The sequence below is a fragment of the Lutjanus erythropterus genome, chromosome 18 (genome assembly GCF_056507025.1).
Source record: "Lutjanus erythropterus isolate fLutEry1 chromosome 18, fLutEry1.hap2, whole genome shotgun sequence".
Lineage (NCBI taxonomy): Eukaryota > Metazoa > Chordata > Actinopteri > Lutjaniformes > Lutjanidae > Lutjanus > Lutjanus erythropterus.
Window position 1 is genome coordinate 5273939 of NC_139334.1, and position 18115 is coordinate 5292053.

At 37.2% G+C, this 18115-nt stretch overlaps 1 protein-coding gene across 1 annotated transcript; it reads right to left on the reverse strand.

Moving 5' to 3' along the window:
* Nucleotides 1-3662: 3662 nt before the first annotated feature.
* LOC146310483 (calpain-2 catalytic subunit-like) lies at nt 3663-17430 on the reverse strand. The gene is made up of 21 exons (XM_084742228.1): nt 17297-17430; nt 15223-15477; nt 13737-13806; nt 13534-13652; nt 12180-12313; nt 11914-12088; nt 11524-11598; nt 11220-11305; nt 10638-10712; nt 9628-9788; nt 8073-8230; nt 7313-7324; nt 7004-7212; nt 6806-6845; nt 6616-6684; nt 5420-5477; nt 5235-5296; nt 5005-5073; nt 4802-4880; nt 4011-4127; nt 3663-3849 (listed from the first exon to the last, which is right to left on the reverse strand). The coding sequence occupies exons 2-21, from the start codon at nt 15457-15459 to the stop codon at nt 3677-3679; spliced, it is 2178 nt and encodes a 725-aa protein (XP_084598354.1). The 5' UTR covers nt 15460-15477; nt 17297-17430; the 3' UTR covers nt 3663-3676.
* Nucleotides 17431-18115: the final 685 nt, after the last annotated feature.

Below are 18115 nucleotides of genomic sequence, written 5' to 3' on the forward strand. Positions count from 1 at the left end.
TAGAATGGCAGCCAGAGGAAGTGGGCACATTACTGAAGTTAGAAGCTGTCAACTTTTCATCAGAAAATCATTTCTGGGGGTGGTTATTGCAAATTAGCATCCAATAGACTATAAACACCATGATAGATGCATCAGATTACTGTTTTCAGTTTGTATACTGTACTTATCCTTATTAATTTAACCATAATTGCCTCCTTTTGCTTCATGCTCCAATAACAGTTGAGCAAGCTCGGAACGTCGGTCAGCTTTCTCCTTTTCTGTTCCCTGTAGTTGGATATGCTATATCCTAGGCTCATCTCTGTTTAAAAATTTGAAAGTGGTTAAAATATGTTTCCAGGAGACCTGCAAAAGCGACATATAGTGGGCGATAAAGACATAAACACATAACATGAGCTAGACAAGGCATTACCACTCAGCCTTGCCGCCGATTTTTCCCAGTGGCCATTTGTGGTATTGCAGCAGAAAATTCTCCACAGGCCCCAAAAAATCTGTAACGTCATCACAATGTAATATCTATAGGCTGAGCAGGAACTTGCAGGCGGTGGCAAAGTGGGAAACAATACTATGCCATGTATAACCAGGAAGTAAACCGGAAAGATAACAAACATTTTTGGCTCATGGGCCAGGTGAACAAATTTCACTGGATGAATGGGCATCATCTTTTCATACGCCATCTAGTTCAATATAATACATCTGTGGTTGACAGCTAGCTAATTAGCTTTCCAACAATTGATGTAGATTAACTAGTTAGTTACCTAGTGTTTTGCAAACATCAGCTAACTAATATGTGATGCCTAGCAAAATTTTTTTAACTATCCTTCAAATTTGGTTTTCCTTTCAACATAGACAAGAGTAGCACAGAGCACATCTACACAAGACGGCAAGACAGTACACAAGAAAGGTGTCCGAGGTTCCAACAGGGGTGGGACTTAGGAGGGGTCAGTTCAGCTTTGAAATCCAAGCAGATGAGAAGGTTAAGCTAATTTTGAGCAGTAGAAGCCATGGTAACAATAGTTACAAAATGTCACACTTATGTAATGAAGACTCATACATTTTTGTACCTTTTCCTATTGGTGGTGTTGGAGGGTGTATTCAGTCAGATAAGAGGGAGGGTACACCCATGGGTGTTGATGCATTCCATGTTGTTACAGGGATAACACATGCTGACAGACAAACATTCACATGCACATTCAGCCCTGCTGTCAGTAGGTTCCAACTCACCTAACCTGCATGTCTTTGAAGGATGGAACCTTAGCAAACACAGGGAGAACATGCAAATTCTTTCCCATGAGCAGACAGTGCAAGCTAGTCTTATGACGTAAGTGTCATAATGTTTACAGGGAAAAAAATGTGTTTCATTACTTTTCTGCTTAAAAGTCTGCGCTGCTATGTGTGATGTAGTCTAAACAAGAGACAACAAAAACAAAACGGTTGCAACAGAAATAAAATAGTCGCTCCATGACTGATTTTCTTTCTGCAGCAAATTCTACTGGAACTACTTTATTTCTACTACAAAGAAAGTAGCTCCTGCATGAAACTGCTCACAACAAGGTCTGTCAAATGTTTTTTTGTTGTTGTTGTTGCTTTGAGCACCACAACCTGTGTGGCATCTAGTTCCAATATATCTCTATCTGGCTGATATCTCCAAAACTCTGCAACTCACACCAAAACAACCTAGACTGATAAATAGCACAACAGTTAGGAGGAAAAATATGTATTTTTGATTTGCAGATGAACTGTGCCTTTGTATTTCAGTAATGTAACAACATTTGTACTTGAGGTCAGATTTTTACCACTCTCTCCACCATCAGTGACAGTGAGATCATAAGAGGTTCCTCCATGTGCTCCTTTCAGCCACCAGAGGGCAGAAGTGCAACAATAATCTGTGTTCAAAATAAACCTGTGAGCACAGTGGTTTTTATGAAAATTTAATAACTAACCAGGCTGACATCATTTGAAAAAGTATCATTAATCTTACAATTGAATTAACATTCAACCTTTGTTTGAAACAGTCTAAAAAGGGAAGTGCATACTTCTCAAGTTGCTCTTTGCTGAAAGGACACAGATAAAAGAATTTTCCCATGTAGTTTATATTGTTTAACCACACGTGTGGAGTATAAAAATACTAATATTTACTTTTACTTTATCTACAGTTGTGTTGTAGAATGACAAATAAATCAACCTTCAACCTAAAAACTTAGTGGCTGGAACAATCTCATGGAGCACAAAATAATTCATCATTATTAAATAAGTTATTATACCTGTCACTGTCAAATTGAACACAACCTTTGGACCTTTTGGTTTTAATGATTTGGTTTCCAAATCATTTCCCGAAGTGTGTTTCTTTTAAAAGTTTCCACTGAAGTAATAAATAAGTTATTGGAGGTCAGAAAGATCCTCTGTGATAAAACCAGTTGTTAATAATGAACTTTTAGTATTAATAATTAATATGTAATTGAAATTTGCAGAAAAGAGAAGGATGACGATCACCCAAATCAAACTATAAGCCTTTTCAGGTACAAACATTCTGACATTCTTAAGTGCTTTACTTTTTCCTTTATTTTCTAAAAAGTGTAGAAAATGGTTTACATTGTTTTTTTGTTGTTACAATGAACACGTGATGCTGAAGTCTGAAATGTCGTCACTTCATAAAGCACAGAGTGAAATGAAAAGCCTACATTATAATTCTACTGATAATACAAAAGTACAGTAACTCATTTTCATCTTAACATGTAATGAGATTACATTTCCAGTCAAACCCAATTTTAACAAAAGTGATGCAGTCTCATGTTAAAGGATTGGTTATCTGTTCACATTAATGTGGATTGTAAAGCACTGAAAAAGAAAAGTTCAAAATGTAAAGTGGCTCATTCAAAGAGGAATAAAAGACAAGTAAACAATCTTTTGAGATTTATCTGCTCCTGTATTTCCAGATGAGTTCTGCAGTTGATCTTCCTCGGTGCGTTTAAGTGTACATTGAAATGTACATCCACTGAAAATAAAGAGGAAGACATTTATCCATAAATACACACAATTATGCACTTTGAAAAAAGATTAATAAGATCAACTGTATATAAGTTTTTCTGTGCTCTGTCTCTTCATCTAGATTAAAGGGTCATTGCACTCTAAATGTCTGCGTCTCTCTCCCTCTCGGTATATTTAAAAAAAGGTGACAGTGGAGTCAGACAGCAGTGGCTGCAGGACGCCTCAGTGTGAGACACAGAGGAACATTTACTGATCACTTCTCGGTGTAACATGAACATCAGCGTGGAGCTGATAGTCAGAGCTAACAGCCAGGTTTGTGATTTTGTTATTTCTCATTGCACAGGCCCAGCTGAAAACTAAAGAGGGCACGTCGTTTTCCGTCAAGGACCCACGACTCTGGATCAATCTGCCCGAGGAAATCAGGTCAGCCGAGTCAGTGATCTCTTTAAAATTCGTTCTTAAAACATACTTTTATCAGAGATCCTTTCCTGATTTTATCTGAGAAAATGTTTTGAACTGTTTTTATTTTCCTATTCTTGCCATTTTACACTGAACTATCTTATCTGTTCTATCTGACTTCCAAACCTGTCTGTTTTATTTTGCTGCCTTTGTGAAGCATGTCGTAATGTGAATTTTGAAAAGTGTTCAATAAGTAAAGATTATTAATAGTAGTAGTGTTATATTTTTTAAATCAGACCAGAGTGCAGGAAACAAAGTCTCTGAAACTAAGATTGTTGGGTTTCGAAATCCTCCCTATTGTTGAGGTCTCAAGGTTGGCGAGTATGCTGACAAGAGGAATACATTTATTTACCTCAGACTCACGAAGATTCATGATTTTTCCATCAGACAGTTGTTTGAAGATTTCTGTTGAGTAACACAAAATAAATAAAGTAAAAATAGATAAAGTAAATAAATTATTACCTTAATTCATAAGCATTACAAACGGTATAACTAGACTAAATTCCTGACCTTATAACAGGGAAATTTCCAATGATATTATTCACATGTGATATATATTCACTTACTGCTCATGCAGTCCAAGCGAAGGATGAGAGTGATGAAGTTCTCCAGCGACATGTGTCCAGAGGAGGCAGCGTAGCGCACCGCCATCAGGTTGAGCATGTCATCGTTGATCCTCAGTCCTGTTCAACACACACACACACAATCCAGATTTCATTTCATCTCAAAAAATCTGCAAACAAACTGGAAACTGGAGTTAAAATGTTTGTTCAGTTTTTTTGCATAAGAAAACATCAGCTTACGAAAAGCTTTTACCAGCCAAAGTCAAAAACAAATCAAGCCTCAATCTCCACTCTCATATGTGTCTTCATGTCAGTCACTTGTATTGCACTATAAAAGACTAATCATTCAAATAATACATCTCCTAAGCTCACACCAGCTGTGAGCCCATTACTGAGATGTTATTGTCAGATTTTAACTTGATAGGGCAAAACTGTAAGTAAACAATTGCCCATCTAAACTTAAAGGAGGTACAAAGCAACATTAGCAGCTATTTGGAGTCGTGTTTCTGGGCAACTTGCAAATGTAAGTCCAGTACTCAATCTGCTTTTAGCTCTGTTTTTAGTCTCTTAGGTAATATTTGTCTCTTAAGCTGCTAAATGCTCCTCTATGTTCACCAGCTAGTCACTAGTTTTGTCTTTCTGCCATTTGATGCTACTGATACATCAGTACTGAACAACATGTTCATGTTGTTTTCGGCATGTGTCTGTGTGTTTCAGAGTGGTGTTTGAGACTGACTTGAAAAGAGTATAGTTCATGTTTTCTGTATAAGATTCAGTCAATTTAACTGGTCTACCTGCAGCTACGAAAGCATTCCTCAGCTCATTCAGTGACAGAGTTCCTGTTCGTGACACATCAGTGAGGAAAAAAATGTCCTGGGAGAAGAAGAAACCATATCAATAATCAATCTTCTATATCTATATTCAGATGCATATTATACATTCTATATATAGAAATATTACGGTATGAAATATTTAGGCTGGAGTTCAGTGCTTTTACCTTGTATTTGATGACCTTGTTCCACAAACGAACAAATTCCTCATCATTCAGTTTTCCAGAGATTGATGTCTTTATAACCCAACATTAAGGAAACAAAGCCACACATTTAGCCTGACCTTCAAATATGTGTTAAAGGCAGGCAGGTTTGACACAACAGTGAGAATCTATGGTTTACAGTGTGTAAGAGCTACACAATCATAATGAATGTCACATTTACCACTACAGGATACATCCATCAGAGCCACCATGCTGCGACAGGCATCGATGCTGAAGCCTCCAGATTTCAAGTCTCCTAAAGATACAAAGAAAATCGCACAAATTTTGGTCTAAACCCTGCAAAATAGCAGTGTGCATGTCATATAAAATTATTACTGTGTATTATAATGTTTTTTGTTTTGTTTTTTACAGTGCAGACCTTTCAGGATTTGGTCATTAAGAAGCCTCTGGAGCTGCTCAGCATCCACTTCTTCATACTGAAAGAGACAAGAAAACAAGGTAAGAAAAGTCTGTGATAAACTTTTCTTAGCCATATCTTAACAGACGAAAAAAAAACTGTCCCTATGAAATAGAAAACAGTTGGTTTTAACCCCACTTTGTACTTTACTTTGTTCTGTTTACATTGTTCTTCATTAGAAGGTGGGTCAGCTCAAATCATGTGAATTATTAATGATAAAGTATCATCTGCTCCTGGTGGTCTTACAAGTGGACAGGCTGTAAACCAAACTCCATTCAAAAAGCAGGTGTTTTTTGGTAGGGCCATATTTTTTCACTGTAAAAACTTTAGTTACGCTGACATTAATACTCTTTTCCGACTCGCTTTTGATCTAGAGCCCAAACAGCACACATTATTTACTCATTAATATCATTCATTAACCTGTTATCAAGTGTTTGCTGCATATGTACTACAGTGCTTGCCTGTCATATGACAGGAAAGTGATCTATGTGTATTTGGCATGCGGTTTCCTTTGATTGCTATTACACCCATTTTATGGTAAAAGACTAAATCATTGCAGGCTACATTAGAAATCCACTACAAGCTGAACATCGTGCATGTTTGACATAATATGGCTTTATAAAGCCGATTTGGGTAATGTGTCACCTAACAGTTACCTATTCACACATCCAGCAGTCAACAAAGCAACATTAGCATTCATGAGTGATGCTTCTCTTACAATATTCACTTGGTTTTTGTCTTTACCAACTTCTGAATGAAATATCTTTCTCTTTAGCTGCTAAATGCTCCACTGTGTTCACCAGCTAGCTGCTATCTGCTCGCTTGCGTACGGTGTGTCTAACAGATTTTTTTCTTTTTACTAAACATAGCTGTGGCTAGAAACGCTGTTCATGAGGGTGATAAAAGGTGAACAAACAAGTCACTGGGCATTAAACCAAAACAATTAGCTAAAAAATGCTAAACTGCTATGTAAAGGTGAAGGGAACTGCAGAGTCAGGCGATAATTATCTGTGGGTATGTCACTATTTATTAACCCTGTAACATTATACATAGTTAATTTAAAATTATTAATTACTGCAGCTTTAATCAATGTGAAGTACATTTTTTATAAGGGGTCCCAGGTCATGATTAAATTCAACAACTGAGGCAAACATTACCCTGTCGGAGTGTTGACGGAAAAACTTTTTCTTGTTTTCATCATCCTGGGCATTTGTGACCTCTTGGATCTGGAAATAAAAGCAGAAGAGATACTGTAAAAGGAACTGAGTCATTTTACTTCAAATAGACTGCAATTGTCATAATATATTTAACATGACTTTGCAATAAAATATTGAATGATATGAATACCTTTTCAACTGGCTCATGTTTATAGCCACCAGAGTTTTCGCTGTGGGGAAAGATCAAAGACATTTTTCTTAATATAAAACAGCAGTAATGTGACACATGTAACATGCAGATTATTTCTGGTTTCTGGATTTGCATCATTTGTTATATCTTAACGCCAAGCAAGTAACCATGTCAAGTGGATTGAGACAGTGAACGTACTAGCCGTGGGTCTCTGATTTGCAGAGGATGGTCAGGATGAAGGAGGCGGTCTCGTTGGCATTGAAGGTGGACGGCACAATCACGTATTCACCAGGCTTCAGCAGAAGGAACTCCATCACCTCACGTGAGTTCATGTACTTTTTTGTTTGAGCGACAGCCAGGTGGGTGTTGAAGAAAGAGGCTGGTAACTTCCCCTTCTGTCCCTTGTACTGTAATAATGTACGAAATATTTCAGTTCTTTGCCAGAGCTGCATGACGTGTGTGAAGAGTATTTATTGTGAATAAAACTAGGATAAAAGTGTCTCTTACTTTTTCAGGCACCTTGAAGGAAATTAGTGAAAGAGTTCATGTTGGAGATAAAAAACAATCATGTGTCAATTTTTCAATCAGAACAATTAGAGTCATCTGAAATGAAAAGCAGGCCAAGACTTAAATCATCCTTGCTGCTAGCCAACTGTTGGTTCGTTTATTGTGTTCACTTCAGATTTACTGCTTCCCTCTGCTGACTCCTTAGAAAATCTTTGTTGTTGATACTATTTATGGATTGAATTTTTTCAGCAATACTGATTCATTCTGTGACTTCCTCTCCACATATTGCATGTACAATATGGAGCCCAGTGTTACTGTGAACTTTGATCTCACTGACATCAGCCTCCCTGTTTGCTGTTACTCACCTACAGCTGTTTTAAAGCTGTATTAAGATACAGCCATGGGCAGCAGATGGGTATGGCTTGGTTGGGCCCATTCCATTTTCATTTAGGCTTATTTTAAAACGTTATGCTCTCCTACTGACCTGGTCCAACAGCGTGTCCAGATCCCAACAGCATGATGCAACACACTACACTGATCTCAGTTCAGCAGCAGATCATCATTACGTATCCCCATTCGTATTCAATGTAAGGCCGTCACAGTCTAGAGATTAGTGGGGAAGCTTTACTCTCATGTCACTTTGTCACTCATGTGACTTATCTGACACCTTGACAACTAGCTTCCATGTCTACTGCATGCTTGACATATCTACTGTAATAGTCCAAATCCTGTGACAGAAACAATGAAGGGTAATATTTACCTCGAACACAGAGAATCCAATGTGGAGATTTTTGGTCAGGCGTCGGTTCCTCTTGTCAGGCTTCTGCATGAGAGACACCAGCATGTTTTTGAAACCGCTTTTCTCTGAATATTCACCGTCAAACTTGATCTGGTACTGTGGATTTGTCCAGAAACTGTCTGGAAGACAAAGAGAGAAACAAGTTTATTTGCATTGTATCATTTTGCAGTGTTTTGATTGATCAAGATTAAAATGAAATCTTATTGATAAACTAAAAATTGGGGTTGAAAAAATGTATTACTAAACCTACAGTTTCATACCTTGTAGTAATACGGCATTTGTGATTGTTCACTTATTCTGTAGTAACTCTAATAGCTTGTTAAGACAAAAAGTTGCATGAGCTGTTAAAGTTTAAGTTACATTAGCACTGCAACAAAATTTTATTGCAGTTTTTAACTGTCCTGCTTTTACTGCATGATGGTAAGAAGGCATGAGCACTCAGTGGAAGATAAGGTACTGTGTCAGACAGTGTTTATAGTTCTATCTTATCTTATCTCAAACATTTCGTTCCCTTCACCTCTGTTGCTTGTGATTAATAGATGAAACAAATTATGAATAAAGGACTTTCCTTCACAACAGTCTTGCAAACATAAACAGTTAATTGGGGAGTACGTCCTTAAGACTGGACTATCTTATGTGCAACACTGGGCAGCTAGTGTTGTTATGCTTTAAGGGCCTTTCAAGGTTTTATTTTCAATCAGTCAAGCATCTCAATGTTTTCCATTGCGTGCATGTATATTTGTGTCATGATTTTGCCATATCACACCATAACCATAAAGATCAGATAAAAGATATAAATTGATTAAGAAGATAAAAACAACAAAGCAAAGGTCATTTAGTTCAGTCATTGTTTGTGAAGATGACTACCTGACTGTTTAGCTGACAAATATTAATACACCCTGTCAACAGGAGTGGAATATATATGGAAATGGAACATAATATTCTTAAGTATGTTTTCATTAGTGCATAATCACCTGAAAATAAAAGTTGTGGTTTTGTAACCTTCGAAAGAGCTGTTTATATCTACAGAGGGTGAGATCCTCTCCCACAGAGGCCGTCATGTTGCACCGCCATATTTCTACACTAGCCCAAAATGGACAAACTAAACATTGCTTCTAGATCAGGCCTTTCATATTTTGCACACTCTGTAAGCTCATCACTAGACGTCACGAAGTCCTACACACTGGTCCTTTAAAGCATAATTTCAGAAGGAGTATTAATATAGCAAATGATGTTAATATGAATTTGTTGCCCCGTGGATCATAGTGTTAGTGAAGATGTAGAAGTGAAGATCCCAGCTGATCTTATCATTATTTTAAATTATGATTTATTCTGTTGTTATTTCCTGTGGCTCTTAGGGAGTTGAAAACATAATAGATGATCTTTTTTGTTGTTAAGCTTCCCTGTTCAGGAGTTTCGCCTGCATCTTTTGTAGAAGATTTGATTAGTCACGTCATAGACAAAAAAAAAAAGATATAAAAAGACAAAAGGGTAAACATTTCAACATATTTTCTACCTCTGTTATTCAAGCATCCTCCAGCAGTGGTTCCTGCAACCCATCTGCCCTCAAACATGGAGGTCTTCCAGTGACTGGAGGAGTTTCCATCAAGGAAGTCGGGGCACAGGGAGCAAATGTCGAGATCTGCGTAGAACTTGCAGAGGTCTTCCAGGGTCATCCTGTTGATGTGAGATATATTATTTAAATTTTCATCTCGACTTGAATGCTGAAAATATGAACCCATAATCTTTTGAAATAAGGTACAAGATTCATAAAGCAACGATAGTCACGATAAATGCAGCTCCCTCTGTGTATTTGTGAAGTAGTGAGTTTGTGAGGGAGTAATAAACCAGCCAGTTTGACGAGCTGCTTTTGGTCTGAAAATATGTCACACAGTATGTCTGCTGTGTTTCACTTTACATCCCATCACATACACAAGCAGGTATTTCGTTTAAAATAGAAAGCATCTTGATTTTTACATAAATATCTAATACTGAAATATGCTAAATAATTTCCAGTTCTGGGGACTCATCCCTGCAGCACTCTATTGAGTGGCTGGTAAAATCTTAACTTTCACTAGCTATGGGGTAAGTGGACAAAAAAGTTTTGCGCCGTGGTTTCTATCACTTTCCACCTAAATCCACATGGCTTGAGTCTGTGATGACTTGCAGTTTTCCTCACTGTGCATAAGCAGTAAAGACAGTGAGAGATAAACCTGCACCTGGTTCACATGTGCGCAGTTTGACTGACATCACACGCAACCCGTGGTGACAGCCCTCCCCTCATAGGATAAAAGCCAAATGTATAAACAAGCATCGGCCTTACAGTGGTTTGAGAACAGACGCCAACCAAAATGTGGAATTATCGTCTCAACGTGCAGGACATGTGACAAGGGATAAAAATTCTGTGCAGTTGTCGCCTCACTTAAAATATCCATTGATTTATAGTTTTTACCGTGTAGGGGTGAGTGTGACAGAAAACACTGATATGCTTAGAACAGTTTCTTACTTTTGATTATAGTTGCTTACCAAAACTCTCCATCATCATCCACTGAGAGGCACATTTTACGATCTGAAGCGCTCACAGTATTCCACAGAGGTGACCTTCAAGAGTTTGTCATTTTAGTACAGGAGAGGAGACAGATTATATGATTAAAAGTGCTTCTCAGCAGCATTCAGAATTCAGCATTCAGAAGCAAGTTACAACACATATCCTGAGGCTTAAAGACAGCACCTCTCAACTTTCTACTCAGCACGTATATGCAAATACTCTACAGCAGGGGTGGTATTTTCTGTGAATGAAAAGCCAATGTTTTGAGCTGCCTTTAGGGCGAGTTATTACAGCGGATTAGTTCACTGGCAAAACCAGCTTAGAAAAGCCAGAGGGAGATTTTCTATAAACAGTTTTAAAAGGACTCCATACCCTCTTTACAAGTGACCTTTGTATTACATATTACCTGTAGAAATGTATAGCATGTACCACTGAAGGGATTATGTTTCTAGGTTATTGTCTTTCACTAAAAGCAGACATGAAACGTGGTGAAACCTTGAACTTCTGCAACAACAAATCAGAGCTATGTGTTTGTGAAACTGAGTGGGATTGGCTCTCACCGGTCACTCCAGTCTCCCATCCACTCTCCTTTGCCCCAGGGGTTCCACAAACGCACGAGGTGTACGAGCTTCCCTTGGCTCATCATCTGACCAGTAACCATGATGAGAGACAGCACCATTGTTACATACATTTTAAAGTGTAACAAATTATTCAATAAATTATTTGCAAGCGTAAACTTCAGAAGAGGCTTGAAAACCTGATTGTTATAGCTGCTGGAAATGTAATCTTTATGATCATTATCGGAAAAGTATTGTAAAAATTATTTCGAATCCCATAGGCAAAGTTCCAAGTGTAATTCCTCACCTGTTTCACACCTGTGACAGTGTAGGCATGGCCTTGGACCAATCCGTTTGGCAACACAGTGTTTTCAGGTGTGTCCTGCAAACAAAAGACGTTTATAACTGATACAAGTTGACCGACCTATGATTAAGGAATTACATTAAAGACAATATGCAGTTATATAATTTATGTATATCCTCAAGACAATAAGTGAAATTATTTAATTGAGCAAGAACTCTGAGCAATGTTTCTTTAACAATTTGTGCATAAATAATATGAACTCATCATATAATTTCTAAAAGTAATTTTCAACCTGTGTTTTCAAGTTGAAGTTTAGTTTATTGCTCAGAATCTCTCTAAAAAAAATCTCTGTGCAACCCACAAAAAAAGTGAAAATGGTAAATTTATACTTACGCCTTGAGGTGTACCACAGCTCATCAGTGACTTGGATTTGCCAGCTCTGCACATCAGCTCCCACAAGTTCGGAGGAGGGTCTGTCAGCTGGATACACATGTGAACACCTCCAGTGAAGTCCATCATAGCCTCTGCAGGAGTTCCAGCAGTCATGTCGGTGTAGGAGCCACATACCCTGGCATCAACGGACAGATATTATTTAATTACTTAAGAACTAAGACAAAATTCATTTATGTCTGAGAAACAATGTACTTTTCTTCTCATACTTTGCATAGGCTTTCTCCAGTAAAGCAGGCCAGAACTCGTTTTCATCTTTGGAGTGAACAAAGATCAGTCTCCCGTTGATTGTTGGTAGCTTGTCGTCAATGACGACATCGACCCACTTCCCAAATCTCCAGAACTGAATGATTGAAAAAGAAAGGAATATAAAAATTTTCTTTCTCATGTAATACCAACTGACTGCTGACGTGACGTAAGTGCTGTGTCAATATGCTGTTAGTATTTGTTTAGGAGGACAAAAATATAATTTCTCACATTGTTATTCATAATAAATTAAATTTTTCAGAGAATAATTTCACCCAAGTGCAGTCTACAAGAATTTAGACAAATATTTTCAAATATTTTCACAGTCATCAGTAAATATATTTAATGACAGAACCTCCACACATCAGGACTGATGTTTCATCTCTCTGTGTTTGTCAATCTCTGCACTTAACGCTATAATATGCAACATTTCCACATATAAATATCTAAACACACTAGACATATGTTAGATATTTTGTTGCATTGTGTGCTCACATTATCCCACATGTCAGATACATCACAGTAGGGAAGCAAGTTGGTAAACATGATTTAACATAATGTGAAAAAAACGTAACACACTGTCACATCCATGAACATGTTTTTGTGAGATAGATTGTCATCTGCAATGGTGGTTGCTACTACAAAGAACTTTTTTTTTTCATAACCAGTTCCTCCTTGTAGTAGCTTTAATATAATTTCATTTTTTTTTTGTAGTGAGTGACTGGCTAAAGTCTGCAACCCATAAACATCAGCAGTCATTTGTAATGTTGCATTTCTCTTAAGTCCCAGTTGCTTTTTTCATCTTCAGTCTGGTATTTTAGTGGAAAAGTTGCTCAGATGCTGAAGAGAAGCTCCATGGTATGATTATGAACAAGACTCTTTGGTTAGTTTGTCTGTACGTAATGTGTAAAATCATGTCCTCCTTGTTTCCAGAGTTTTGATGCATTTCCATACGTGTAAATCTGAAAGTCAGCCCTTGAACCTCATAGTTATTCAGCTTCATTCTGCAACTTGAAAACAGAAGCTGACAAAACAGTGTAACCTCGCTGCCCTGGAGCTGTGAACAATTACAAACTCATGACAACTGATCAATATCTGCTCATCAAGTTTGATATGATCAAAAGCTCCAGAGCAGTTACCAAACAGACTGTGAGGTGAGATTGTTTTGTCGCTTGTTTCATGTCATTTGCTCGAGCAAACAGAAAGTGTGTCAGTCCAATTACTTCTGGAGTGCACTGAGTCCAAATTCTTTCAAAACATCTCATGTCAATCAGTGCTCAGTAACTGAAGTAATAATACCCAGCTGTTAGTATTTACCCTGAAGTGGAACAGCCCGCAGTAGTTCTCGTCAAATGTTTGCTCGAGAGGGACAACTTGCTTGAGGATGTCCTTCTGAAATGTCAGTGCTCCAATTGATGCGAGAAACCAGCAGTTTCCTGAATAAAACATGATCGCTGAGTTATCAGAAAGACAAGAACAAGACAAGAGTCAAATATTATGAGGGAAGAAACTGTTCCTACCAAGTACTCCTTGACCAAAATCAAACCTGGACACCCCATCAAGTACGAAGGCTGGCTTGGGAGCAATTTTCTGAAACAGAAAGTTGAAGTCAGTCAGTTTTTTTCCCCACATTTTTGGGTCGAAATACAATATATGTACACATGTACATTTAAGTATTAACTGATCACTGCAATCATCCCTACTATTCATACTGTAGAGATTCCCTCCTGTCATAATTCCAGTGGACAAGATATGAGGCTGCAGCAGTTTGGGGTTACCAAGTGGGTTTACTCCACTCAGAGGTACAGTGTGTTTAGTACAAAGTGTCCTCTTTGTGTTGCATCACAGCAAGGAACTGAGCTAAGTAACCTGTGAAGAATGGTGGCTGTGTTACCTCGGGGCGAGTGTGGACAGGATAATTACTGCAATTACTATACAAACACAAATGTAGTACATGTGAGTCTTCAAGTCGGCATGAAAGTTATCTGAATCTGTCATCTCACACTGAAAATCAAACTGACATTTATAGGTTTATTGTGTAAAAAATATTGAATACATACTTGCTTTATTTTTCCAGTCATAATTATCAAGTATCTAACAATTTGAATATGTTAAGAAACACAGAATACACATTGATCATTAAAGGTATTAATGATTATCTAATTGCATGTCATGTTTCACTATCCCATGGTCCATGTTTGCTTTATTCTGCCTTAAAACAGAATGAAGAGCTACAGCAGGCTAAAAGTAAATATGTCCTGAAGTTATAAGCTAAAAGTAATCAATGTGAATCAATATTTAAATCTTGAAAGATAAAATGATCAGTCAGTTCATTTCACAGATTTGGGCAACAGGGAGACAGGGCATGTACAGCAAGAATATTTTCACCTCTGCCTCAGTGAATTAAGGGTTCGTTTCGACCAAACCATAGCTGGTAATTGTTGGAACAGTGAAAAGACGATTTTGGTGAGTTTCATTGTTTCTGTCAAGTTTGAATGGAGATGATGATGCTAGCTAGCTAAGACACTGAGGTGACTGTCAAAATGCTCAAAAACACTACAAAAGGAACAATATGTACCAAGCTGAGTGCAAAAAGTAACTAACTTAAAGATGAAAAATGTTTTTTAGGCCAAGGTAACGTTACTACAGTGTTGACAGAAGGTAAACAGGCATCCAGCTTATAAAAATTGTCACACTTCATTGGGCAAGAAAAAAAAAAGACAGATGTGCAGTTGGACACACAGCCAGGCACCAAAACTACCTGTATTTGGACTGTGGGAGGCAAATTATTTTGCCACAGGAGTTTTACTCTAATCCATCAGTCAGGTTGAGTTTGAGTTGAAAGTGTTAAACACTGTATCACTGAAAGAGGCGAGGTTTTAATCTCAGCTGAGCTGGTTTAGCTCCCTGCTGGTGGCAAACAACAACTAATTACAAGCTTCATTAAACATGAATTGCGATGGTACAGGATCCACTCTGTGGTTTATGTTTTTTTAAAATACTCACGGCTGGTCTCAGCCACACCACACGGTTGAGGTCAGAGGGGTTTAGTAACCCCATGCCGATGGAGTTCCTGTCAGGGGGGAACATCTCGTCGATGTACCTCAGCCCTTTAATGTTGCAGTACTCTTTCAGCTGCTGGTAGTCCTGGTTGAGGAACTTCTCGGGGTTGGTGGGGCTCCCATAACCATCTTGCTTGTGCCGAGCCTCCATGATGTTCAGACACACACCGGGAGGAGGCATCGTTGCAGTGTTTGGATTCTATGAAAAAAGTACACAATATATCTCATCATTTTCTGTTACTTATCAATCTGCTTTATCTGGTAAGTCAGGATGAAATAAGAGTTTGTTCATATTCATCAAATTGCTCTAAAGCGCCAAGTAAAACATGCCTCACTTAGAGGGAACATGAAAACACTTCATTAGAAAAAAGAAACTGACCTACTTACTGTAAGAGAAGTCTAGTGATCACATGACTGCTCACATTTATGCTCGGAGCAGGAAGAACTAGTTACTGTACTCTGTGTTGCGAAGACATATAGATTTATTTTTAAAGTTTGTTTTATTTGTGCCAAATCCCTAACATATACAGTAACAACTAATGTGAAATTACTATTTTTTATTACATAAATGAGGCTGAATGAATCAGAAAGAAAACTAAATTGTTGGAAACAAATTCTGCTGCTGGTAGATTAAGTTCGACACTGACAGTGAAGATGGATGCAAGTTATTCCTGCCCTCCCTTCCCTCCAAAACAAAAGATAAATAGTCTTACCAATCACAACACAACAGAGAGGCACCAAAATGCTATATAACGCTTCCATACTTTATTCTTTAAGTCCTCAAAAAGAAATTGTACCTCTTTTCTCAGACTGTGAGACTCTGCACAAAATACTTTTATTTTTGTGATGTATAATTTAAGTAAATGTAACTTTGTAAATATCAAAAGTAGACTACATACAAAAGAAAACAATGCACATTTAGAAATACTTATTAAACAGTTGGGTCATAAGGTCCCATCTCTGGACAGATAACCAATCATACTTGAGGATAATGTGGCTTGAGAAAATAACAAATTAAAAAACAATATAATATAATATAATATAATATAATATAATATAATATAAATCTGAAGTATACAGCATTTTTTTGTTCATATGAAGTTATTTTTTCTGTTTTACTTTAAGTGTTTCTACCTTCCTTATTTAAAAGCCAGCCGTGACTTCAGCATGTGCAAACAATTGAATTGTCTCTTGCGGTGAATGTTTGAAATATGTTTGACAAAATGCAAAAAAAAACAAAAAACAAAACAAACAAACATTGCAACAGTCAGTAGCAGTCCTTTTATAAAATAAAATTGAAATGATGGAATAAAATAATTAACTGTGTAATATCACAGTCAATATCATCACATTCTGGTACAGTATTGAGTATAATATTCAATATAATGTTACATACCTAATGGACAATAACATTTCTAAGAAGCTATAGGCTGTTTTCGTACTGTAGCAATGAAGGATATTTTTTTTACCAGCTTAAGAGACCTCTGCAGTTTCCTTAAATCTAATCATGTTACGTATCAAATCATGTTTTAAGTCAGAAGAAATTTGAGAATTATCTTTATTAGTTTTATTACATAATCAACTTAAATCTAGGAGTAAAAGTTAGGAATTTTTACTGTTATTTCTCACATAGGTCCAAGATTTCACTTTTTGCATCATACCATTAATGAGGTTTTTTTTATTATACCAGACACTAAAACTTTCAAAAACTACTGCAGTCCAAAAACATTCTTCCTGTAATTTAATAAATTAATAGTATATTTGACCTCCTAAACAGTATATTTGAGAGGTCAAAAATATCTTGATTCCATAACATTATACAGTGTAAAGTACAATAGATACAGATAGATAAATACAGCATTTATTGTAAAGTTAACTTTGTTACTATAGACTACATATAGACTTCAGCCTGTTCAAATGTAAACTAAATGTCATTATGCCACAAGCTGCTAAATTGTCAAATCTGAATGAACTGGTTTAAAATGTATTGTTTTTTTTTGTTTTTTTTAGACTCTTACCTCAACAGCTTGAAACAGAGCAGGTGTGTGGGAGGATCTGCAGGTAAGAGTGGGGAAGCTTCGTCCCTTATAAAATGCCACTGAACGCCCGAGGCCACCAGCTAAGACGTTTCTTAGAAAGATACGTAGTTTATCTTTGAACAAACCCCGCCTGTAGTCACCACAGCCTAATCCTGTATGGTTGATTGCTCCTGTACGACAGAGATAGAGAGATTTAGAGGGAGAGAGAGAGAGAGAGAGAGAGAGAGAGAGAGAGAGAGAGAGAGAGAGAGAGAGAGAGAGAGTGTTTCACTTTCAAGCTGCAGAAATTCAGCTCAGCCAGGTTGTTTTATGTTTATTTTAAGCACATTTATCTTTATGGCTCTAGGGTGCTTGTCAATGATTAGTCAAGACATAAAACCGTCAAATAAACACTGACTACTGTATAAATGCACTTCCATCAGGTTGTGCATCCAAAAGGTTTGATACTGTGATCAATCTCTGATCACAGTTTTCACACAAACCTTTGATACCTTGTGACTGAATGTGTCTGTGTTGCTATTAATGAACTAGATTTAACCAGTGAGAGCCTTCACACCTGAAAATGTGTTTGATACAGTGCAAAACATATTTAATCCAATTAGTTTTGGTTTCACATTACAACTTAGTTAGTGCCCTAAGATACTATACATGACATAAATCCTGTCCTATGTGAGTTGCGGCTCCATAATTGCAAGCATTCTTTTCTGCTTGTGTGCAACAGTGGCTCATTTTTCTACTGCTACTACTGTTACTACTACTAATAATAATAATATTATTACTGCTAATAATAATAATAAT

Coding starts and splice junctions, on each gene's coding strand:
- LOC146310483 (XM_084742228.1), bottom strand. CDS start 15,459: ATGCCTCCTCCCGGTGTGTGTCTGAACATCATGGAGGCTCGGCACAAG. Junction 11,306..11,523: donor CTGTCACAGGTGTGAAACAG/GTGAGGAATTAC, acceptor GTTACTGGTCAG/ATGATGAGCCAAGGGAAGCT. Junction 5,478..6,615: donor TCCGTCAACACTCCGACAGG/GTAATGTTTGCC, acceptor TGTCTCTTTCAG/TATGAAGAAGTGGATGCTGA.